At 33.3% G+C, this 24,854-nt stretch overlaps 5 protein-coding genes and 1 non-coding gene across 8 annotated transcripts; 2 read left to right on the top strand and 4 right to left on the bottom strand.

Moving 5' to 3' along the window:
• The first annotated feature begins 101 nt into the window (after nucleotides 1-101).
• Nucleotides 102-1,911, top strand: LOC106376537. Its single transcript, XM_022716201.2, has 5 exons — nucleotides 102-381; nucleotides 486-600; nucleotides 693-817; nucleotides 895-982; nucleotides 1,088-1,911. The coding sequence occupies exons 1-5, from the start codon at nucleotides 126-128 to the stop codon at nucleotides 1,107-1,109; spliced, it is 606 nt and encodes a 201-aa protein (XP_022571922.2). The 5' UTR covers nucleotides 102-125; the 3' UTR covers nucleotides 1,110-1,911.
• Nucleotides 1,912-3,483: 1,572 nt separating this feature from the next.
• On the bottom strand, nucleotides 3,484-6,048 carry LOC106376536 (FAM10 family protein At4g22670). 2 transcript variants are annotated; one of them, XM_013816628.3, is made up of 10 exons: nucleotides 5,788-6,048; nucleotides 5,423-5,477; nucleotides 5,168-5,338; nucleotides 4,918-5,086; nucleotides 4,782-4,846; nucleotides 4,563-4,703; nucleotides 4,367-4,483; nucleotides 3,988-4,236; nucleotides 3,835-3,892; nucleotides 3,484-3,752 (listed from the first exon to the last, which is right to left on the bottom strand). In XM_013816628.3, exons 1-10 carry the CDS (start codon nucleotides 5,895-5,897, stop codon nucleotides 3,652-3,654), a joined length of 1,236 nt encoding a protein of 411 aa, XP_013672082.1. In that variant the 5' UTR covers nucleotides 5,898-6,048; the 3' UTR covers nucleotides 3,484-3,651. The 2 variants fall into 2 exon arrangements, with proteins under 2 accessions (XP_013672082.1, XP_013672083.1); XM_013816629.3 differs by having other exon boundaries at nucleotides 5,168-5,335.
• Nucleotides 6,049-7,366: 1,318 nt separating this feature from the next.
• On the bottom strand, nucleotides 7,367-8,787 carry BNAA01G12350D (non-specific lipid transfer protein GPI-anchored 33). 2 transcript variants are annotated; one of them, XM_048740801.1, is made up of 2 exons: nucleotides 8,076-8,787; nucleotides 7,367-7,664 (listed from the first exon to the last, which is right to left on the bottom strand). In XM_048740801.1, exons 1-2 carry the CDS (start codon nucleotides 8,413-8,415, stop codon nucleotides 7,582-7,584), a joined length of 423 nt encoding a protein of 140 aa, XP_048596758.1. In that variant the 5' UTR covers nucleotides 8,416-8,787; the 3' UTR covers nucleotides 7,367-7,581. The 2 variants fall into 2 exon arrangements, with proteins under 2 accessions (XP_048596758.1, XP_013670102.1); XM_013814648.3 differs by having other exon boundaries at nucleotides 7,367-7,661; nucleotides 8,076-8,782.
• A 1,524-nt stretch (nucleotides 8,788-10,311) lies between these two features.
• Nucleotides 10,312-10,385, bottom strand: TRNAN-GUU. Its single transcript has one exon. It is a non-coding gene; the product is annotated as a tRNA-Asn (tRNA).
• Nucleotides 10,386-12,482: 2,097 nt separating this feature from the next.
• On the bottom strand, nucleotides 12,483-18,228 carry LOC106374674 (auxin-responsive protein SAUR36). Its single transcript, XM_013814646.3, has 2 exons — nucleotides 17,184-18,228; nucleotides 12,483-12,645 (listed from the first exon to the last, which is right to left on the bottom strand). The coding sequence occupies exon 1, from the start codon at nucleotides 17,762-17,764 to the stop codon at nucleotides 17,282-17,284; it is 483 nt and encodes a 160-aa protein (XP_013670100.1). The 5' UTR covers nucleotides 17,765-18,228; the 3' UTR covers nucleotides 12,483-12,645; nucleotides 17,184-17,281.
• Nucleotides 18,229-23,046: 4,818 nt separating this feature from the next.
• LOC106375182 (protein INAPERTURATE POLLEN1) lies at nucleotides 23,047-24,705 on the top strand. The gene has a single exon (XM_013815051.3). It carries the CDS (start codon nucleotides 23,268-23,270, stop codon nucleotides 24,090-24,092), a length of 825 nt encoding a protein of 274 aa, XP_013670505.2. The 5' UTR covers nucleotides 23,047-23,267; the 3' UTR covers nucleotides 24,093-24,705.
• Nucleotides 24,706-24,854: the final 149 nt, after the last annotated feature.

The following is a 24,854-nucleotide window of genomic DNA, read 5'->3' as shown; positions in this document are numbered from 1 at the left end:
ATACCCCAGCATTGTGTAATGGTATTAGGAGATGAGAAAGTAAGCTATCCTTTTCAAATATTATTAGATCTAATATAAAAATATAATTAAAACTTATTGTTTATAAATATCTGCAGGGATTTACAATGGAAGCAACTTTGCCGGATGATGTTTATCTTCCTAAAGGAATCTATCTTGAAGAAGGTGATTGGTTTGAGATATATAATTTCAAATTAAGGCCTTCTTTTGCGTTGATAAGAACAACAAGGAGCAAATACAATATTAAGTTCACAGACACAACAGTTCTTACAAAGATTGAACCCATCATTGCTTCAAATTTTCTTTGCCTTGCCAACTTCAGTTCTGTACTCAAAGGTCTATTGCATCCAATGTATTCTATTGGTAAGTTAGTATATATTTTCATTTATATTATGATAGATTATGTGTAAGTGTCTTCTAACATGGTCGACCTAACAATTTTAATATACTTTCCATTATGTTTATAGACCTTTGTGGAGCTATAGTTGCTGTGGGGGAGTTGCAACAAATTGGAGATCTAGGACCTGACGAGATTTATTCTTATCAGACGACCAGGATGGAGTTTTATTTGGTTAACATAGGGTTTGAACTTCTGACTTATACCATGATTTTAATTTCTAAATAGATCTATGCTTTTCATATACATCAAGTTGCTAACAATATGGTAGTTACAGCTTGAAGCACATCAAGTGTGTTGCCTATGGAAAGGAAGCCGTGACTTTGAACAATTACTACCGTACCTCAACTGCTAAAGTCGATCTGTGTGTTTTGAGGTCATGGAGTATCGTGTGGGGAGAAGGTTAGCAATATGATTTTCTAGATTATAATCTCTAAATTATTTCTTTAGTATGGTAACATTTTATGTTTCTTAAATAGGTGGCTTCAACTATGTAACTAACCTAGAAGGTGGTTCTCAAATCTTATTTGATCATGACATGGCAGAAATTCAAAACTTCAAATCAAAGTAAGTACACTATATGGACATATTTTGCATATGTATTTGGTGGTTGGCGGAAAACTATGAAGAGGTTACACTAATTTCTATCCACTTATGTTTGTTTGGTCACAGGATTCCTACCACAGAATTATGAATTCAGACATGGAGAGTTGATCAAACTTGAATGCTTTTTTTCTTTTAATTCATACCCTATTTACATTTTATATCTATGTTTTGTGTTTCAGAATCTTGCTATAGAACAATTTATTTTAAGTTTTATAATTATGCATCTTAATAAAATTATTGAGCTTTTTAGTTATAATCGTTTATATATTATTTTTCGATCAAAGTTTTCTATTGTTTTAAATATAATTAGACGATACCTGGGAAAAGAGTTTTCGAGTTGAAACATACTAGAGCAAATGAATAGAATCTTGCTGGCAATCTGGGCTCGAAGATGCTTATTGACGCCGACTCGCCGATGGTCACACACAGTAGATCAAATGACTACGCTGCCGACCCGGAAATCATCACGCCCTCTGCGACTTCTCACCTTCCTTGCTTGGCAATCTACAACCTACTGGATCTGGAATGAGATAAACGCCCGATTGCACTCGAACACCTTCTGATCAATTGAAACTCTCTTGCGCTTCATTGATCTCCAAATCTGGAGCAAAACTCAAAGCTTCAGAGAATCAAATCCTCGACTCTCTTCCGCCATGTTGCAGTCATAGATCTGTCTTTGTTGAATGTTTCCATCACTTCTTCGTTATGATCGCTGGTCAATTTCTCCATGTCTCGAAAATTGCTTCTTTTTTTTAACACTATGTCTCGATAATTCTAAAAGTCGTTCTTTTGCTTCTATTCAAATGGGTTGTGGGCTTGGGGGCGTGGGTTTGGGGGCCTAGAAAGTTCTTTAATTGCATAGCTACAATAAAGCTGAAAGGCTTTAAACATTTTATATCATTTTGTTCTTAATTCTAAATCGAATTTTCAAAAAAAAAAAGGAGGTTGCAATCTATTGGGCCAATAATTTGTTTTTTTTTTAATTGGTATGCTCTAATAATTTCTTCTTCATTTCAAGAGCCCATCATTTCTTATTTCCGCAACTTCTGGTCCATATCGTTTAATAGTGATCAGTTTGCACGAGTTTATAATTATTTTCATCTTAACAATGTACACTTTGTTTATGATTCAACGTTATGAAAAAATATTATAATTAAACATCATATATTAAACATGTTTTTTTTAACATTAAGGTTTCACTAATTTGCATAGAAAGTAACAAACATAGATAAAAACAATGTCTGAACAATTTATCACCATAGCTCAAACTATGCAAATATTATATGTTATTCATGTATTCTTCACACTATACACATAATTTTTAACTAAATAGAATTATTTACCACACATTCTCACCCCGCGCAAGGCGCGGATCTCTACCTAGTAAACTATTATTATAACCTCGACGAATAAGACGAGATGATGTAAGATTCGCCATCAACGTTTGAACCTTTTAGCTTAGAATGGCCGTGGCTCTTATTTTGGTATATTTCATCTTTGACCATATATATTTGGTCTTTCCATTTTTTCTTTTTTTTTGATCTTCAAAAATGATATGATTCTAATCAAATTAAGTTGAGTATGTGGAGGAATTTCTCAATGTACATCAACATCACAATCCTCCCTGAGCTGAATCAGTTGTCACACCGGTAAGAGCCATTGAATTAAGCATCTTAGCCGTATCACAGTTTGGACTTTCATATCGTTTTCAAAATGTGTTCAGTAAGTAACATAACTGCAAAATAATTTTAGGGAATAGGTTTTTCTTAACCTTCAAAACAAGTTCAGTAGTGCAAATAATTAATGGTTAAATAACTTTACGACATGTTTTTTTCACCAACCTCATAATCCCTTAAAATTGAAATGTATGTACTTACTTATCTACCAGTTGCTATTAAACTACAAGTGGTCAGATTCTTAATGATTCAAATAAGTCAAACGTTAAATTAAGTGTGTGTCGGTTTAACTTTAAAGTTGTTTTTAAGACTTTCAGGTCAAATCATTTGAAATGAGATGATACGACGACAAAGTTAAATGGGAACGTAAAACCGTCAACACTAAACTTGTATATATTTGGTCTCGTCAACGAACGACTTTAAACAAAAGAGTTCATTTTATTCTTCATCACTTTAAATTCCCTTGAAAAAACATTTCCACTGAAGATTTGTGGATCACAAAATATAACACATTTGTCTCTTAAGAATTGCCAAGTTGTCTACTGACATAGTGCAAAGTGTACACACTACACTTGTATTCTCTTGCACACACAAAGTGTATACTCATTACTTGTATATAGTGAATTTTTGGAAATGTCAAAATGAAATTTCAAATAGCATTCACCAATTTTCATAGACATGACGAGAGCAATCTTTAAAGAACGATGTCACCATTTATGGCCATAATACAAAACGATTTGCTTTTGTTGTCTTTCAAACCTTTAATAGATTTTAGGGAAGGTAAAAAAACGAACATGAGATAATTTTATTAACGAATTTGTAAAAGAGTGATGTTGCTGTTCAAACTTCTCTCACAACGAAAACACAAAATACAAAAAGATCACCAACATATCACTCATCTCACGAAGTTACCACATAAATTGCAAAAGACCAAAAGCTGTTCTGTTTTTTTTTTTACTTAGGTGCTCCTCCGAACTTGCCCATCATCTTTGCAATCACTGGAGCCACCTTCGGGTTCGCCTGATGCTTGGCTAGATTCGCAGGGTTCTTCATCACTGTTCAACCACAATATATATAACTTTAACCTCACGGTAACTCAAACCAATAAGTATTAACATCAACAGTAATTTATAATACCATCTTGAAGAGCAGCCATGACTTCTGGGTCACTAAATGCCGTCATTAGCTCAGGATCCTGCTCAACAAAATTATTATAACCATTCTCAAAAATATCAGATCCCTTCTTTGTTCATGCAAAAATCTAAACTTTTGCTAAGTTCACACTCTTACGTTCAATATTTTGCTAAAGTCAACACCACCCGGCATACCACCAGCGCCTGCACCAGGCATACCACCAGCTCCTGCACCAGGCTTTCCTTCCGGAAATCCGCCTGGCATACCTCCAGGGAAACCGCCTGGCATACCGCCTGCACCAGGCATACCCCCGGGGAATCCACCGGGCATACCGCCTGGGAAACCGCCTCCTGATGGTCTGCTTGATGATGATTGTTCTTCTTTCTTAGCTTTATCATAGGCAGCCTTACAGAACAAAAAAAAAAGATACATGGATTAACCCCAAGATAATTAGACAAAACCTAAAACATGATTATCCAATTAAACCCACATTTAGTTAGCTAACTGATACTATCATGATCTAACAAAGCTATACCTGAGCTTCAGCGCGGCGACGTTGTCTATCACGTGCAGCCTTCTTGTCATCTCTTTCCTTCCTTAGTCTGTCATACTTCCTACGATGCTCCTCAAGCTTATGAGCGTTTGGCTCAACCTAATAAATTTCAAGACGATGACCAACAGAAAACTTACACTAATGCATTGTTTATGAAATTCAAAACAAGAATCAATACCTTTTTGAGCACAGCACTAATTTCCTCATCATAGTCTATCGTAGACGCAAGGTGTAGGTCTTTTGCAGCCTCTGCCCATTCTCCAAGCATGGCTCGAGCCATGCCTCGTGCCTTGTATCCCTTGGCAGAATCAGGGTTAATCTGCCATCCCCAAACACAGAAAGATTAGCTATCATCATCATTAGAAAAAAAAAACAAATCTCCTGAGAAAAATTATACCTCCAAAGCAGCGTTTGCGTCTCGAATAGCAGCGTTTGGCTTCTTCAGCTTAATGTAGACACTAGCTGAAACCACAACATAGACAAGTTAGGCACAAATTAACTAGAGGCCAAGCTCTGTTTCAACTAGTACTCACCTCTGTTTCCATACATAATAGCTGATGTGGGATTCAACGTTATAGCCTGAGTCAAATGCTCAATCGCTTCATCAAACTTGCCTTCAGAGAGAGCCTCCATGGCTTTGCCCTTAGCTTCTTGAGCAGCTTCCCGGTTCTCATCGGTCACTTCCACTGATGCATCTCCCATCTAAACCAAAAGAAAAAGCAAAAGGAGTTACAAAGAGATAATAAGCAGAGAGAAGCTAGTAAATCATATGTTGCTTACTACCTTCTGAGGAGGGTCATTATCAGGTTCAACAGTGTCTCCTTCAAGCTCCACATCAGATTCAACAATCTCGTCCTCTTCTTCTTCTTCCTCTTCCTCCTCAACTTTGGGTTTGGGATCTTCAGTTTCCTCCATATCATCATCATCACTCTCTTCTTCCACTACGAAACTCTTCTGTTTAAAACAGAAACAAATCAATCAACACACACAAACTCTACTGCAAAAAAACACAAATGAATCTCAATCAAACGTACATACCGCTTTGGAGTCTGTGTGTTCTTCATTAGCGGCAGTGGGAATCTTAGCACCAAGACTGAAAGAGACAACACTCATCAAATGAACAAGCAAGCAAGCAGAGTACCCTCACGGATCAAAAGACAGGACCGTTCTTCAACAACAGAGAAAAGGGTCTACCAATCACACGAGAGATCAGTATATATAACACACGAACAAGTAAACAGAGCCACAAAGATCAAAACTTTATATAAGGACAGGAACAAGTACACACTTTAAACGAGCAGAGAGACACAAAGATCAAAACTTTCTGAATCTCAAACACAAACAGATTAATACAAACCAAAGAAAACAGAGTAGATCGAAGCGTAAGAGGGTTCGGTCAGAACCTGTGGAGATAGTCGCGGAAGAAGGAGAGGGAAGGTGTAGAGAGAAGGGAAGGGTCAGACTTGCACTGCTCGATGAAGAGCTTGAGTTCACTTAGCTTCGTCGCGTCCATCCTTTACGATCGGCGAGAGAGAGGAGACAAAGAGTGTGATTTGGTTTAGGTACGAAGAAGTGTTTGTTAAAGTCTCGTCTTTTTCTTTTGTTTCGATTTCGAAAATATTGTTCTAGCACCTTCTTCTTCTTTCTCTCTATCTTAAATGGATAAGATCATCGTCGGATTTTAACCGGACTCTTACCTTTTTCGTGGTACAAAACCGTAAACGATTCAATTGAACCGAACCAAACCGAACCAAAGTGTTTTGAACATAAATAACATTTATAAACTCAAATATATTTGCATTATTAGCTAGATGCATACATATTGTTTGTCGATCAAAAAACAATACTCCCTCTCTTTCTAAATATACGATGTTTAGAATAGTTTTTATGTTCCAATATGTATGATGTTCTCATCTTTTTAGGTAGCTTTGTCTATAAGTTTATCAAAAACTGTAGAACCAATCAAATTTAATAGTTCTATTTTGTAATTGGTTGAATAGTTTTTAATTTAAAATTTTAGTGATATTTTTTAGATAAAAACTAATTTTCTTAATAAATGTGTTTTACCCAAAAAAAACTTATACTTCCTCCGTTCATAAAAGATGTATGTTCTAGAAAAAAATTTTGTTTCAAAAAGATACATTTTTTACCTTTTCAATGTATGATTTTATGAAAAATTGTAAGTTTCAAAAAAATTAATGGTGTTTATTGAATTTCTATTGGCTAAAAGTTATGAAAAATTGTTATTCACAAAAAACAATGCATATTTAATGAGTTTTCTTAATATATGTGAAAAATCTAGAATATGCATATTTTAAAAACAGAAGGAGTATTTAGGAAGGTGGAGTACATATCCCCTGGACTATATTTGCGAAGTGATTTTGCCACATGTCTTCTCTACAATCATTTTTACAAAAACAATGATGATATGGCTAACAAGATTGATGACATGACTTATAGTTAATATGACATGGACAATCACATTTAATACTGACATATATTTTTGGTAAACTTTATATAATATGACAATAACTAATACATTACATTTAATGTTGATTTATATTATTGGTAAACTTCTTAAAATATGGTAATAATTCATAAATCATCATTAAAATAAATATATTGAAATATGCATTATAAATTTCGAAATATATTATTTAATTATATTTTTATAATTATACAATTTTTATTACTAATATTTTCAAAATTTTCTACATCTTTTTAAAAATATTAATAAATTGTTAATCGTAATTTCATTAGTTTCTTTTAGATATTTACAAATTTTATAAATATTATTTAGTTATAATTAAGTGTTCAAAAAAAGTAATGAGAGTGCATGTGGAACTCAAGTTTTGGTTTGAAATGATGTAGATAAACAATTTCCTCTCATTTTTTTTTCGCAACTATTTCCCCATTTTCGTTTTACCAAAATTTTGATAATTTTTCAAAGCATTTTCTTTTATAAGATCTTTTCTGTAATAATAGTGAAGGATAATCCAATAATATATTTCAGAAGCAGACTTACAAGTTACAATATAACCATTTACTAACAAAGCTTGTTACAAATGCAAAGACCAACTAAATGAATATATTGGTTTCCCAGTTGTCAGATTTGGAAGAAAACAAAAATACAAACAACAAAATAAGAAAGAAGAAGAATTACACAATAGTATTTGATAAGCCCAAGCTTTAATTAATTAAAAGAATAGACTTGTAGCCAAACCAAGTAGACCAATTGATGCACTGATCTTCTTAGCTGCTCCTCCATTGGAGTTTCCTGCTTTGCAACCAAACCAAATTCAATTTAATTACCATAAAACCACCATAATAACTCTTCTTACAAAATTGCACTGAAAAGCTTAATTTCCAGCAAATTACAATCCAGCACTCCTTTCATGGCAGATTCTAGTAAAATTGTAAAGATTCCTTAACATTTTTGTCTATACATTTTTAATATTTGGAGACAAAACTGATTCTGAACATAACTAAGATCATTTGTCTTTAGATTTTGGCAGGACGAGCTCAAGCGCTACAACTAATACAAATTATACAAATAATAATGCAAAGATGTGAATATACGATATAATAAAATGCATACCTATATCATAAGACTGAAACTATAAAACTCCTACAAGGCTACTACCACACAAAATAAAAAAGCATATAAGGCTGGAAAATTTAAAGTAGGTACCTTTGCAGACGAATTTGTCAGCAACGCCACAGTCGTGGTGGTATACCTCCAAGAGAGCTTGTGTGACGTTGTTGTTAGAAGGATGTGCAATGAAATTGTCGCAGAGACACGTTACTTGCTTACTGTTCGCCGATTTGAGATCATCGCAGCATTCTGTAGATGGCGCCAAATTCCCCGATAAGTAGCATTTTGTCATAATGTCAGTAATCAATATTGTGCACACTGGATCCAGATTTGGCATCGTTTGTGCCTCCGTCCACCGGGGAGCCATCATAACTGCTAAAAAGAGCATCGCTGTCGCAACCGCAGCTGCTGCTGGAATCTTGTTAGTGTAAGCCATGAAAGATCGTTGTCTAAACCGGGTAAAAAGCAAATGTTTGGTTTGTTTGCTTTCCTTTGTTCGTATGTGACTTTCTCAAGAGTACATTATCATCATTTATATATACATGTGTGGGTAGAGTGTTTGAATGTACATTGTTGATGATACTAATACAAAGTCTAACAGAGTTTTACATCGTTGACCAAATCTCTACGACTTTCTTATTTCTAAACAAGTTAGTTCCTGGCATTTGATTCGTTCGTTCGCATTTGATTTGATTATTTTTTATGAGACTGGATATATTTTATTAGAAAACATTAGAGTCTTAGCACAAAATCAATTCAAATGTCCTGTATTTGCTGACCAAACAATAAATATACACATATAAACATTAGCCCAAAATCTTTATGTTTTTTCAAGAAAATAAAAAACTATATTTTGGGGGATGGGGCATTATTGTGTTAACGTGAGAGCCACTCTTGTACAACCGATCCAAAGCCAGCAACAACTAACAAGTGCCATTCGATTTCATTGGAAAGTACACTTTTCAAAATCCTTTCTCTCTATCACTTAACTGAACAGCATTTTTTTTTTGTAACTGAACATGCATATACGTTCGTGAGTTCGTTAACGATCCACAATTCCACATTGATGATGTTGGTGTGCCTAAATCTTGGAGTGTTATGAGACGTTTTCGAAAATTAAGAAAAACAGAGATACGTATAATATAAGAGTTAAATTATAAAGCTAAAAGAACGAAAATACCAAAAATAGTCATACCTTTTTTTTTTTTTTTTTTTTGCAATTCCATAAATAATCATACCACAATGACTTTTGGTCTCTTAAACAAAAAGAAGAAAACTCTAATGCTAAGCATGATCATTTTTTTTTAATATAAAAGCCCTAAATCAATATGTTTTAGCGTAATAGTCGTCACATGCAAGCTCTACAACGAGCACTCTAATTGGATTAATCATCAATAAGGTCACTACTTGATCGTTTAAACCATTAAACAAGGGGCAAGTTAAAAAAACAAATTAATATCGCATTTTTCAAACTAATTAAATAACTAAAACTTGTCCTTTTTTTGATGAAAATATCCCCGAGTTGACATCGCTTTTGATTATGATGAACACTGTTTCTTAAGTGAAATTATTAGCAATTTGATTTTTTTTTTTGTTCACAATGCTTTATTTCACAAATTGTTATAAACTATTGTGCTATTTTCTAATAACAATTTTTGCCGTATGCACGGTTTTGGTCGCACAAGCTTAATAAATTTATAAAAGCGAATTGATCAAAGTTTAGTCTTCTTGACTTTCTCAGAATCATTCAAATTCTTCAAAGTTGCTTTCAAAAGTAACATTGCTCTGTAAAAGCTTTCCGAGAGTTAACATGACTCGGTTGACCAAAAATATACGGCCAACCATAGAAAGACTCCAAAACACATTAGGTGCAAGAAAGTGGTTAATATCTTGAAGCAAGCAAAACTAAATAACAATAATTCGATTCCATGAAGTAAAGGCTAAAATGACTATCTCAATATTTTTCTGCTTCAGAACAATGCAATCATTCTTAGAGACAAGGGAGTGTTTAGTTTCATGATTGGTAGTTGTGATGTTTAGTTCTCCTATAGTGAGTTAATGAGTTAATCAGCGAAAAATAGAGAAACCATAGAAAGACCCAAAACACATTAGGTGCAAGAAAGTGGTTAAGATCTCGAAGCAAGCAAAACTAAATAACAATAATTCGATTCCATGAAGTAAAGGCTAAAATGACTATCTCAATATTTTTCTGCTTCAGAACAATGCAATCGTGCTTAGAGACAAGGGAGTGTTTAGTTTCATGATTGGTAGTTGTGATGTTTAGTTCTCCTATAGTGAGTTTAATGAGTTAATCAGCGAAAAATAAAGCAACCGCTAGAGGGAGGGGTCGAACCTCCGACCTTGTGGTTAACAGCCACACGCTCTATCCAACTGAGCTACTCCAGCTAGATGCCTATAGTATTGAAAAGTACAATTTGAATCATAAGTATATTGTATCTGTTGTTCACATTGTACTGTCCATCAATCATATTTCTAATTTTCTACATCTAAAATCTTTGTTTAACATTATTAGATGGATTTTTAACGTAAAACTCCCTCAATTAAGTTTATTTTGGATAAAAACCTCTAAATTAAAAATTCAATGGAAAAAACCCCAACCTATATAATTGTAATGAATTGGCCATCCGTTACTCGTCACGTTAAACCAAACACATCGTTTTGGGAATGTCTTAAAACAATAGGATTTGTTAATAAAACAGTATGATGTTTAAGTAAAATGTCATGTTGTTTATGATTTAATTTTAAATTTTTAAATGTCTTAAAAATTCCTACGAGAGATTAGGGATAAACCCTAATTTTTAAAGGAGAAGGATTCTGAGTTTTATTTGGTGATTGTGAAAGTTTGAGAAACGCTAAGTTTGGGAGAGGGTGAGTTATAGTCTGGTGTTAGAGTTGAAACCGAGAGCTGAGTCGACTCTTCTCACGGCCGGCCTCTCTTTCTTCTCTTGTTCATACTTGGTGAGCTTCTCTCACCTTCACTCTATTTTACTTCAAGAGCTTCTCTCACCTTCACTCTATTTTACTTCACTCACCTTCACTCTATTTTACTTCACTCACACTCTCTGTTTTTGTTTACTTGTGTTTCATCTTAACACAACCTTGCTCTTTCTCTTCACTCTTCCTTGATAGCTTCTTTGTGACTAAAGTCACATCTCAACTTCTCGTTGGACTTCTTGTTTTTAGTTGGCTTTTGCTTCTTCTTCTTTCTTTGGGTGGTAATCAATCTCTTGCTTCCACTTCTTCATTCTTCTACGTGACTCCTTGGTCACTTCTTCTTCTTGTTCTTTTTCTTGTGTGGTAAGCTTCCTTGCTTCACTTTTTCTGTTGGAGGATTTAATCAAGGTTCAATCTCAAGAGCTACAACCACAATGACAGTTTTTGAACCACAATGATATTCAAAGACACAAGCTACAATATACAGTATCACTTCTAAAAATTGGCTCTAAAACTCTCAAGCAACATCAACTTTTCGAGAATCAAACACCGTACGTTTTCAATTACGTAAACTAAAACTTAACTGGGAGAGGAAAACAAAAGCTTTAACTTGAGGAACAAATATAAACTCAAAAATTTGAAGAACCCTAATTTATATTTGGGTATTTTCGAGTCTCAGATATGAAGAAGAAGAAGAAGAAAACCAGGTCGTTTTTCTGTTGATAGTAAACGCTCTGTTTCAACTAAACGGGGTTTTCAAAATTTTAACGTGACAAGTAACGGAGGGGCCAATTCATTACGATTACTTAGGTTGGGGGTTTTTTCATTGAATATTTAGTTCAAGGGTTTTTATCCAAAATAAACTTAATTGAGGGGGTTTTACATTAAAAATCCTTATTAGATAAACCTAAAAAGATACAAATTGCGAAGACTTATAAAAGTTAAATCTTTGTATTCTTTATATTGGTCAGTACACAAAATATGTAACAGAATCTAGCTCCAAACCACATTTTCCCTACTAACATTAATAAGTTTCAAAACTATTGAAATTCTGAGAACGATATTTCATCTTTCCTATACGTCTAATTACTTTCACTGAACTTCAATTAGTAAGTTGGATTCATGATTTGTTTTTAATCACAAAACTTATGTTGCAGAAACTTTAACTTCGATCCACAAGCGTAACCATAATAATATAGAATTCATGATTTATAGAATTCATGATTTGTTATCAAATTAACTTGATTCATTAGAGTGTAGACACAAAGATATATACACAATTCAAAGTCGGTTCATAACTCATAAGCCTAACCATAATAGGAATTGGATCCTTATTTCACTAGTGTAGACCGTATCTCAATATGAATATGCCTTGTCAAACTTTAAACAAATGATGTATATATCCATCCTACAAATAACCTTGCTCCATAATATCATAACTAACCCCGTGTCAAAAACTCTTGATCTGTTCGTGTTGGTAACATATACTATATTTGATGCTCATGACAGATGCTACACAAAACACTTCGTGTAATAAGAAACAACATCTAGCCGGAATCCAGAATATACTAGAGTTTCTACTTTCTTACAATATAAATGAATTATATTTTTATTACTAACATACTCGAATGACATCAAATTAAAATGTATTGGTATGTTTGTATAATCTATTGAGTTATTCACATAAAGTGGATGGAATGGAAGTCACATCCTACTATATAAAAGGTACTAAATCCTTTCTTTCTAAGCCATGCCACATGGATAAAATATTATGAACCAACCAAGATGCCATGTCATCCGGACTAGGCTTGCGTCAAAATAAAAAGCTATTTTCAGAGCCCATTCGACCCATCTTGAAGCTCATTCCCGAGCCACTCTCTCATAAGCATAATTCTGTATTCTAAACATCCCGTGTTAAAATTTTTTTAAACACTAATATCTTAGAAATAGTTTAGAAAATATCATTATATAAATATTTTTTCTTGAATAATATTTAATTATAATTTTTTGTTTCTTTTTAACTTTTATAATAAAAATATTGTCTTCAGATAACAACAAAATATATATAAGAATTATCTTATTTTAAATTTTTTAGATAATTTTATTATATTATTTTAGAATCAATTATTTAATATTAATATAACATATCAATTTTATATGATTAAAATAAAATTCATTTTTAATTATATATAAAATTCATTAAGGGTATTTTTTTAATTAACACATTAGAGAATCAGTTAGAAATTAATAATAAATCAATAACCTATCTAAAAGTCTAAAACCTAATAAAATATGAAAAATAAGAAAAACTAACTAAGTTTTAATATAAAATAGAAATTTAATATTACTAAAATAAAATTCATTTTTAATATATATATAATATTCATCAAGGGTCTTTTTAAATTAATAAATTAACCAATTAGCTAAAAATAAATAATAAATCATTAATTTATCTAAAACCTAATAAAAACATGACAAACAAGCAAATTTACTAAAATTATGGATAATATAAAATATGATTGATTCTTTAATACAAAATTGAAATAATAGTTTTGTTAAATAAAACATAAGTTTGTCGTATCGGTGTTACAAAAAAAAATCATTAATAGTATCGTAGGAATTATGTCTTTCCTATTAGCGAATAAAATTGAAGCAGAGTTTTGGAGGATAGCTCAACGTGTAAACGAGATTATGAAAATTAATATGGGAGTTGAGGTAACGGACACAACTGTTCCTCCGCAAAGAAACGCTCCTGCTAGACATCCTGGATAAATGAAAGAGACATTTCTGGACTTGGCTTTGTGTTAATGGATAGTGACTTTCCAATGCTGTTTGGAGCAAGGGCCGATATACACGCACCAAATCACCACTGCAAGCGGAAGCTGAAGGTTTGCTATGGGCAATGCAAGTGATACTGAAGTTTGGACACAGAGAGATGGTCTTTCAATTGACTGTGAACAACTGGTTATACTCATTCAAAAGGAGGAAGATTGGCCTGCGTTGGACTCGGAGCTCGACGAAATACAGGCTGTATCCAAAGAATTTTCTGAATTTTCTATTGCTTATATTCCTAGATCTTTAAAATTCCGTACGAATAGCCTAGCAAAAGGTGTCCGATCACGCGCATCTCGATCAGCTTTTGTAAATCTTTTTGCACCAAGTTGGCTACCCCACAAGCTAGCATGAGGGTGCCAAAAAAGAAAATAAAGCTGAAAGTGAAACTAAATATTCCAATGAACAAATTTATCATAAGTCCATATTTATGTGGATGTCTATATGAGACAAACAATTGTTTTCAGATAATTATAGAATATAGTCACGAAAATCAATCCTAAAATATATAATTTAAAAAAATCATTTAAACAAACCATCAAAATTTTCAATATTACACCAAATAAGAATATAAAGACCAACTATATTCTCTTCATGTATAATGTATTGTGGTAAGATTCAAACAAAATTAACTTACTTTACAGTAAGGAAAAATTAGATTTTTAATTCCAAATTTACAGTAAAAACATAACATTTTATAAAACTAAACAATTGACATAATAGTACAAAAATATGGAAAAAAAATTAAAATATTATCCGCGCGTAGCGCGGACAAGAACCTAGTGTTATTTAAATTTGGTTGAAAATACACTTTTAGATGATATTTCGATAGCTTTTAACATCAATCGCGAAAAGATGCCGAATTTGACATTAAATTTTCTGCCAATTTTAACTTTACATTTTCTCTGTTACAGCTCGTTTAACAGAATAAACAAGTTTAAAGTAAATTAGATTTTGATCCGCGTTTTCAAAGCGCGAGATTATTTTTGTTAATAAAATTATTAACATGTTTGTTAGCTAATAACAGAATAAAAAAAAAATCTATTTGTTCAATCCTTTGCCACTTGATAAATATTTTGACAAGAATCTAACCATTATAAGAAAAAACAGTTTTGAATACACCTAGACTATTGTGCCTTTAACCGTAAAAGCGATTCATAAGGCGACTTTACAAAACAATAAGTCAATAACCGTTTTCTCCGGCGGCTCTGTCCGCCGGATTTTATACCCAGTTATTTCTATTTCTTTACACAATGTGACTAGTATGTTTTTGGCCAAGATGATGTTGCTATGGGAGATTTGGGAATTTTGTACTCAAGACTCTCCCATTTCTGATGACAGTAGTGGGTTTATTTTGATCATGTCGTTGATAATTTTATGGCGATTTGGTATGGGCCTTTGATATTCGGTTCCGAAAATAATGCGATGCTTCTCTCCTTCGGGATGAGAATTTCTCTGACACAAGCTTTCCGGTATCGGTGGTTTAGTGATGGTCTTTGTCCTCCAATTTCCAAAATTGATAGTTTATTTACGGCGGTTGGGGTATGTCTATATCTTCAATCTGTTGGTTTTGTTTCGTCAGTCTACTGGCATGATGATTTACTTCGATTCCAATCGAATGTTTCTACAAAGCCACCATGGCCACCTCCATTGAAGATGGTGCTGTTTTGTGAACCACTTATTACGGTTTTGTTTTCATCAACGATCTTGCTTGGTAGATTAAAGAGGAGCATGCCATTATTTCATATCTTAAAGTATGGGTTCGATGGTTCTTTTGGAGTTAGTAAGGTCTGTGATGAATCTGTTTAAGGTTTCTCGAACCATTATAAAGACCAAGGAGTCGGATAATGAGGAAGCAACGGCACCGGAGTATAATAGGAAGGTTTTTATGATTTTCTCAAAAGGATTTGTCAATTCTGAAAGAGAAGCAGCATTAAGGAGCCGCAAGATGTTCCCACAAAAAAATAAATTGAAGATTCAGCTATATTGGGTTCAAAGCAAAAGATTATTATCGCCATGGGCACTTACAACAAAGCATGTTATCTCCTGCAGCGGGAGTGTTTGGAACAGATCGCGATGTAACATATGGATCGCATCTAAAGATTTATTAAAAGAAAAAAGGCATCTAGTCAAAAGGAATGAGAGCCGAAAGATAGATCTTACAAGACCAAGAACAAAATGGAGGAAAGCTAGTGAATCAGCCTATCCTACGAATGTGTTAGGAAGCATCGTGTTATTGCTATCTCTGTTAAAAGTTCTTCTTAACAATATGTTTATTGTAATTTATGTTTCATGTAATCTATTACATTGATTTGAAATCAATAAAGAAAGATGTTATAAAAAAAACTGATTTTGACATGCGCTCCGAAAGAGCAATTTGGATTATAGACAAAGTTTAATATGAATTAATATTTTGGGATTGTTGTACATTACTATGTACAAAATCGTATAATATTGAAGAAGAGAATCTTATTAAAATTATATATTTTAAGAATTAGTTTATTTAAGATTTTTTTGTAGGTATATTTTTATTTAACTATCTCTCTCTCTCTTAAGCCTATGCATTTACTTCAATCCAAAAAAAAATCTGCTCGTCTCCATGTCCAGAAAAATGTAAATATTGGGTAGTTTTTTGGACCAGCTGATCTTGGCTCAGTACGGATCATACTTAAGATCTAGTCGAGTACCCAAAGTACAAAAAAATAATTTGTGTATATTAGGTATATTTGAGCATTTCAGATATGTTTTTGGTATTATAGATATTTTTTTGGGTTTGAGTTTTCAGTTATATTTTCAGGTTTCAGGTAATTCAGATTTTTTTTTAAAAAAAAAATTGGGCATTCAGCTAAAATTTTAGGTATTTTCGGTTACTCGAGTTATATCCCAGGAAGCATTCAGATCTTTTCCGGGTATTTGAATATATTTTGGGTATTTGTTGGGTTTTCAAATATTTTTCTAGTTTCAGATCATTTTCAGGTACTTTTAATCTTTTTCAAATCTTAAATATCTGAACCGACCTAGACTTGCTATTTACCCAATATTACATGTATTTTACATTTATTTGAATAGTGATTCCAAACCGACCCAGACACGAAAGGAACCAATCTAAACCCGAATAAAAAAAAATTCAAATATCTATATGAGTCCAAATGTTTATGACCCAAAGAACCAAAATAGAAAAGAACCGACCTGAATACCAAATACTCAAACCTACTCTCTCATCATATTTTGTGTGTATTTTGTTAGAGATACATTTGTTAAATTGATATGGCTTAAGATTTACTTAGTAGATGTTTTTAACTAATTCAATAGAACATAGTTGTAGGGTTTTTAATATTTTTTATATTTACTTAATATATTTTTGTATTATAATACTTTTTATAAAAATTAAGTTAACGTAATATATATATTCTTGTCTCTGTAATTGACATTTGCACTCTTTTTTTTCCTCAACTAGGAGAAGAAAAAAAAAAGCTAAATATTTATTTGTTTTTATTTATTTATTGAAGTCAAAATTAGAGAATAATCTTGAAAGTCCGCTTCTGTCGGCAACGATCCCACGCGGCGATCCTCATCTGAACCTTCTCAAAATCCGACACCCGACAAGGTATCGTAATCCGACCCGATTGTTCAAACCCGTAAACCCGCTCCGCCTGCTCCAGCAACTCTCCGAACAGAGGATGGTTAAAATAAATCACCGGAACCACCACGCGCCGCGTATCGTCGCCGGCTTCTCCCACGTGAACCACTAAATGCCCCTTGGGAACAGCCGCCGGTTTCGGTTCGTTACCTAACCGGGTCTGACCCGTTTTCTTTCCGCCGCAGAGTCTATTAGCTCCACGACGGAGGCACCGTGCTAAAGAACAGATTTTTTGAACCGGGTTGAGGATTCCGGTCAGACATTGGCGTTTCCCGGTTTGGATTCTTCTACTTCGGATTATCCATTTGAAGATCTTAACGAATCTGTGTCCGATCTTGAAACCTCGGAGCCTCTTCATTGTTATTCAGAAACAAAAATGAAAACTTTTGGAGAAATTATGATTTAAAAATACGTTTTCAGAAATGGGTTTGAAGTGGAGAAGATGGTTAGATCGAAAAGAATGGAGCTTTGGTTTGCTATACGTCGCTCTCTGTTTTGTGTTACAGTTCAAGATGAAGAAGAAGACTGAGTTGGTTCTGAGAATAGAGCAAAGCAACCCTCTTTATATATATAGCCTTTGAGGTGTGACCGTTGAACGGTAATTTGTGTGCGTGCGTGTATATACCACATGTGCATATTTGATGTTGTGTTTTAACATGTCACTAATACCAATATATTTTTATTTTTATTTCTTATAAAGAGTTTGATGTGTATTTTACATTTTTTTTTTCTTGAAAGAATTTATTCATTGTGTTCTCTATCATGTAAAGTTAACAAAGAGATTTTACTTTCCTAAAACAAAATTAATTCTTCGTATCACGAGAAATTTAAGTTTATCGAACCTTCGTTGCTGTTTACGCACATGAGGCTATTTTCAGGTAAGACCGAACTCTTCATTCAAGAGTATTTGTCAAATCGTTGAACAAACAAATATAACATGCTATTCACGATTTTATAACGAGAAGCAGAACGAATTAGTGGTTAAGCTTATATGTTTTTGGTGACCAGACCTTTTTGTATGGTGTATTGGTGGGTATCATTAGTGAAAAGTCATAGCGTGTTAACGTTTGAAGGTCAAACTCTCAATTAATGTGCAAAGGCTTTTCAAAGTCAGTCTCAGCTATTGTACGGTGGTAATATGCAATTTAAGTGTTGACCTGACCCAAAATTTCCTTTTAATATTTCAATTCCCAAGTTTTTCTTTGGTTAGGGCATTTTCATCCTCATGGAGTAAAAATGAATATAAATGAATATAGAGTAAAAAATATTCAAACTCAACTTTATATTTAATGGATTATTCTATTTTTTGTTTGTTCATCACTCCATTATAAAGTGGGAAATGAAATAGAGTTGAAGCAACTTTACTTTATTTCATTTTTACTTCATTTTGGAGAAAAAATAGAGTTTTATATTGGAGATGTTTTTATAAGATCATTGTATACGAACTTTTGAATGTTGATGCATCAGCATGGTGTCAATGATTCTATATATGACACGTTTTTTATTATGTTTTCTCTATTTGAAATATCCTAAGTGATTTTTATGTGTCACTTGTTATCAAACCATGATAAACATACTAGCTAGTGAAACTTTTATGCTTACGCAAGTGAGTTAAGAAAATGTTTGTTGTTGTAACTGAATCTAAAGGCCCGATTTGAGTTTATTGTTATTATAGTCATTTGTTTAATCATCTAAATGTTCAATATGTCGTCTAGTGTACATGCACATATGGGTGTGTCTATCAGTCTATGTATATGGACTAGTTAAGTCTTAGTCTAAGTTTGATAAGAAAACTCGATCTATCCATAAAAAAAAATAAAGAAAAACATAAACGGCCATGTTTAAAGATATACCTCAGATATGGAGATCAAACATAAACCTTCTACAGATATGAAGTTACTTCAGGTCAAACAAAATAAAATATTGTGAGAAACGTTTTTATTCTTTTTTAATAAAACAGAGGATGAAGACAAAAGCCAAACATGTGTGTAGGAGAGACATGGATTAGAGATTTGGTCGGCAGTCGGCACGGCGCGTGCGATCTGCGTAACATGCTTCGGTTCACAGAAAGTGCTCCCTTTCCTTTTCTCTTAAAAAATCATAATATTCCAACAAGTTTTTAAAAATCTAAGACATGTTTTTGTTACCAGGTCGAGATTTTCTATACCAAAATTCAGACTAGCGTCACACTTTTTAGTTGGTGTTTCAAAAAAAAAAAAAAAGAATCAATAATTTGATATTGATCAATATTTATATGGTGATTGACTTTCAATCACGGTTAGGTCAACGTAGAATATGAATGCATTCTCTAGATTATAATAGTACCCGACGCTCTATAGGCTTCGCGAATTAGTCACGACCTCGTTTAGGGGTTAAAAGAAATGTTCATAAATTCTCAATAGTGTTTTGTCGAACTATCTTCATCCAATATTAATCCTTTAGATTGTAAGATTTCTTCTAAAAAAAAAGGTATATTATATATATAAAAAGGTGGTTAAGCATATTCACCATCATTTCTTAAATACAATATATTGCTTCTGAAAAAGTTGTTTGGCCAAAAACAATTGAAAAGAAATAAAATGGGAGGCTTTATCGAAAGGAAGGATAGGAAGTAACAAATGTATGTACTTTCGTGTACCTAATTTTGAAGCATTCGGTACAATACACCCATCATGCATGTGTTCTTACCTTGTGACTTTGTTTTCCCTTTAACTTCCATTCCCCAAATCCATTTCTGTAAAAAATATGTATGACATATAACTAACGTGGATATGCTGGTTTTGATTTACTTATTCTATTAGTTAATTAAAGCATAGTTGAGTTGTTACAGCATGTCTAGAAAACATTAGAGATTATGAACTAAATGAATATGATTAATTTTGCAGTGTTTTCCTGAACTTAATGATTACTGTGAGAAGCTTACATGATTTGTGTTTTGTTTTGATATCTTTCTAACGTAACTTATTGTGGCCTACCCGACATAATCGAATATTTTGATACAGTATTGATCACAGATTCACAGTTAGCCTTCTATCCACCAAAGAAAGGAATAAAAATCTTGGGATATAACCATATAATCCAGGATGAGTATCTAGATAACCAGTTCCAAAAAGCTTTGCATGATAATATGTAATAATTTGACAATAACTCAAAGATGTATCTTTTAATGATAACTTTCCAGAGCTTCTTCTAGTGACAACATAACTTCATTATTTGTACACCTATATATCATATAACTAATTAGATATGTTAATAAATTAATAATACTTGTAACTTAATACCAAACTAGAACTTGACCCGCACTTCCGTGCGGGTGTTTGATTTAATTTGTGTTTAACATAAAATCATAAACCGCTGGTTTGATTAAAAAATTCCATATATATATTTTTATGTTTTGTAATGTACATATAGAGTAGAATCGTCTATGTAATCTTTCTCATATCATAATTATAATATCATAATAAATCAGCGTTAAAAAAAGAGAATAAAATATATTATTTTATAATATAGATGTTTGATAATAATTTTTTTTATTTGTACATAATATTATATTATTTTTTATAACTTAATGTAATTTGATGTAATTGTATAATTCATATATTGACCTGTTGTTTGTCTGTTAAGGAAAACATGCCTAAAATTTAATTTTTGCATTAGTTTTCTATGAATTATTATTAATTTTATGATATTTTATTTTCTTGAAAATTGAACTCTCGAAATTTTTATATTTGACTAAACTAAATAAAGTAATACTATATTTTAAATTCTTTTATATAAGATATACTATATATTTTAGTTTTTTTTTATTTTCACTATAAAGAAACAACAACCATTGTAATTAATTAATTTAAATTAATTTTAAATGTATTGGCAGAATCTATAAATAAAAATACAAAAAGGAAATATATAATTTATAATAAATGCAATGACTAAATGTGTAAATAAAAGAAAGTAATTAATCTGCTATCCATGTTTCCAAACAATTCTCATTTATGTTTTATCCTTGTTTCCAAACAATTCTCATTTATGTTTTATTCATGTTTCCAAACAGTACTAAAAAATACTTTAGTTTTAATAATATAGATAGAGCAGATGAATTTTTAAATAAATATAGACCAGATGAATCCTCCCAAGCTGACCGAGTAGAGATTGAAATAACGACAATTGTAAATATATAATTCTATGTATGGGGGGACCATTGCACGAAATAAGTTATATCACAGTTCTATCATATAACTTGATGTATTATTTATAAGATTCATTGTGTTTTAATTATGTAAATAGATTATCATAATTTATTGAACATAAACCCCTTTAATACTTAATTATGTGATTGTGTAATACAACAAAAATACTTAAGATATTTTTAACTGTGTTTGGTAAACTTTCGAAATCTGAAATAAGATATCTTTTAATGGTGATGAGCCGTAATCCGTATGCACAAGACAAAATTACGAGCAGCGAAAGACTAGCAGGGAAAGTAAAACGTCAGACATGTTTCGGGGACAAAAAGACAATATGATCAAATGAAAATAAAGTTTGAGAGGCCATATTCTAAATCTGTTCACTTGTTGTTAATCCCCCAATCACGGATCTTAATGTTTTGCTGCTAAATATAATCATGTTCCTTATCCTTTTGACATTTTCTGACTTGAATTATATAATCACTAGAATCCAACACCAAACTAGTCAATAATTATACATCATTCACCAATCACTGTTGGTATAATCAGATTCCTAAAATCATATATCGTGTTATCGAACTATCAATTTACTTGATTTCAGGAAATGAATTATATTTATTTACCAATTAAACGACAAAGAGAATAAAGAAAACAAACTTTGTCATGGCTACATAAATTTTTTTTTTTTTGAAACTTGTCATGGCTACATAAAACAGTGCATTATTTCTAGCATATATTAATGGATGAGATGGTCTTGCATTTGTTTACTATTCGTAATTACATGTTTATGTTTAGTACGCTGGAAAAACCTTCTTAAAATTAGTGTATACTTCTTTATATATGAGACCAAAGAGGGTTTTCAGCTAATCCGCTGTTTGCATGGTGGATGTTGCTAGTCGCTAGCTAAGCAATGAAGGTGACAACTTTTAGTGAACATTATACCTGTTTAGTTTTTTTTTTGCTAAAAATGTAAATATCATTAACAAGTTAATGAAAGTCTGATTACAAATAGTTGCAATCTCGTCTGCTTCAAAGCAAATCCGATGCAATAGGCCGCAAAAAAGATTTAAAAAAAAAACTATAACATCAATCAAGAACCGAGTTTGTTTAGAAAAACCAAACTTGGAACTACAGTCAAGCAACAAAAGTGAAGTCCACTTTAATTCATAACAAGCACTTCCTAGAACCTGGATAATACTGAAGGTAACGAGGAGTAGGCTAAGCGGAGATGGTTTACCGAAGACGAACCCGTAGATCTCTCAAGCTGCGATGACAGAGGGCCTGGCTAATTACCATTCAGAAAAACTAATAGTACTCTTTGGAATGTTGCGTAATTGGTAATAGTACTCTTTTTGTAATGTATGTGAGATATATAACAACTATCCGGTTCAATATCATCAAAATTCTCTGTACAAAATAATTGAATAGAGCCAACGTGTGTACTGACTTGAACATTACCTTTAGTCTCACAGGCGGTTAAGAGCAGGTTGGACTGGTATAGTACTATTAACTGAACCGAACGAAATTGAAACTCAGAAGTTTCTGGTTTAGTTTCCAATATAACCGACATCACCGATTCAGTTATATATTGCATTCCCTCCAAAAAAACAGAGTGAGACCTCATATGATATAAAGAACCCTCGAGAAGCTAAGAAACAAATCGTCTCCCGCAAGAAAATGCCTTTCTCTATCTTCTCCCGCAAGAAACCCACTCGCCGGTTCAACGACTTCTACTCCGACTGGTCCAAAACCCTAACCGACAACTGCCTCCCTCTCCTCCGCCAATCCCTCTCCTCCGCCGCCTCCGCCTCCGTCCTCTCCTCCAACGTCGACCTCGTCCTCCGCCACCTCGTCTTGTACTACGAAACCCTAGACCTCGCCGCCGACCCCAACACCATCCCTTACCTCCTCTTCCCTTCGTGGCGCAACTCCCTCGAGACGCCCTTCCTCTTCCTCGGCGACATCCACCCGTACCTCCTCACCAACCTCCTCCGCTCCTTCATCGACCGCGAGAATCAAGATTCCGACTACGAGGACGAGGACACCCTCCGCTTGATTCCGGACCTCGTGAACCAGCCCTTGAAGATCGCCACCGCGTGGAAAGATCCGTCGGACGAGCTGGTGATGAGGATCGATCAGATAGAGTGTACGATGAGGCTTATGGTTCCTGTTCTTATGGACCGTGTGAGGAAAGCGCAGAGAGGGTTCGTGTCTCGCGTCTCGGAGAACTGGATCGCGTCGTATCAGGTGGGGAAGAAGAGGAAGACGGCGGTGACGGCAGCTTCGGCGGGTGTGGAGGATGCGGCCAAGGGAGAGATGGAGGAGCTTGTGAGTATCTTTGTTGACGCGAACCGTTTGAGGAAGAGTGTGATCATGGACATTGTTGGAGCTACGAGCGAGCATCAAGCAGCTTTGTATCTTGAAGGGTTGTGTCAGTTTCTTGCTGGGTTTAAAGATCAGGTTCTTCTCCAAGATTTCGAGGTCGTTGCATTGCCCAATTAGGAAAATAAATAACTCTGTGTTTCTTCATGGTTGAATCAAGATTTGATTAGTTGTAGAATGTTTTCAAAATTTTGTAAATTTCTATGGAGTTGCACTCCGTTATGTTACATATTACATTCTATAGAGACGGCCATAGCCGGTTATTATCCGGTTATGTTGAGATTTTGTATAGATGATATGGTTTTGTAAGTTTTCCACTTTTCAGAGAAATGCAATGTTGCTTACTTGTTTAGCTAGGAGGGCTTATCCAGCACCTACAAAAACAGAACACTCTTAGGTCTATGTTTCTTCTTATACATAATTTGGATGGACTCTCAAAGAATGTGAACTACTAAGAGTCTATTTGTTAATGTTCGTATGTTAGTTTAGAAAACACTTAACATTAATTGAGAGTCAGTCCAAATTACTGTATGTATAATGTTGAACGAATATAGCATGTCAATCGGTTTGTTCAGTTGTGGTTTGTTTGGAATTTTTCGGTTTGGTTTCTAGATTGATTGGTTTTCCTTCCATTTTAACATGTTAACCCAGAGTTTGCATCTGGCTGCAGCTGACCATCGATGGAGCCCATGGCATAGCTGAGAAATATTATCGAGCCCATAAGCCTAGAATTTCTGTAGAATATGTATCTGAACTTTATGTACAATTGTTTCGACTATGGTAGACTAGGCCCACCAGCGCTAGAGACCTTTTAAAAGATTAGGAGCATATGCACCGCCGAAATGAAAACATAGTTGAACTTTGATGTCGATTAAATTAATC

Source organism: Brassica napus, chromosome A1 (assembly GCF_020379485.1).
Source record: "Brassica napus cultivar Da-Ae chromosome A1, Da-Ae, whole genome shotgun sequence".
Taxonomy (NCBI): domain Eukaryota; kingdom Viridiplantae; phylum Streptophyta; class Magnoliopsida; order Brassicales; family Brassicaceae; genus Brassica; species Brassica napus.
This window is presented reverse-complemented; position numbering and strand designations above follow the sequence as displayed.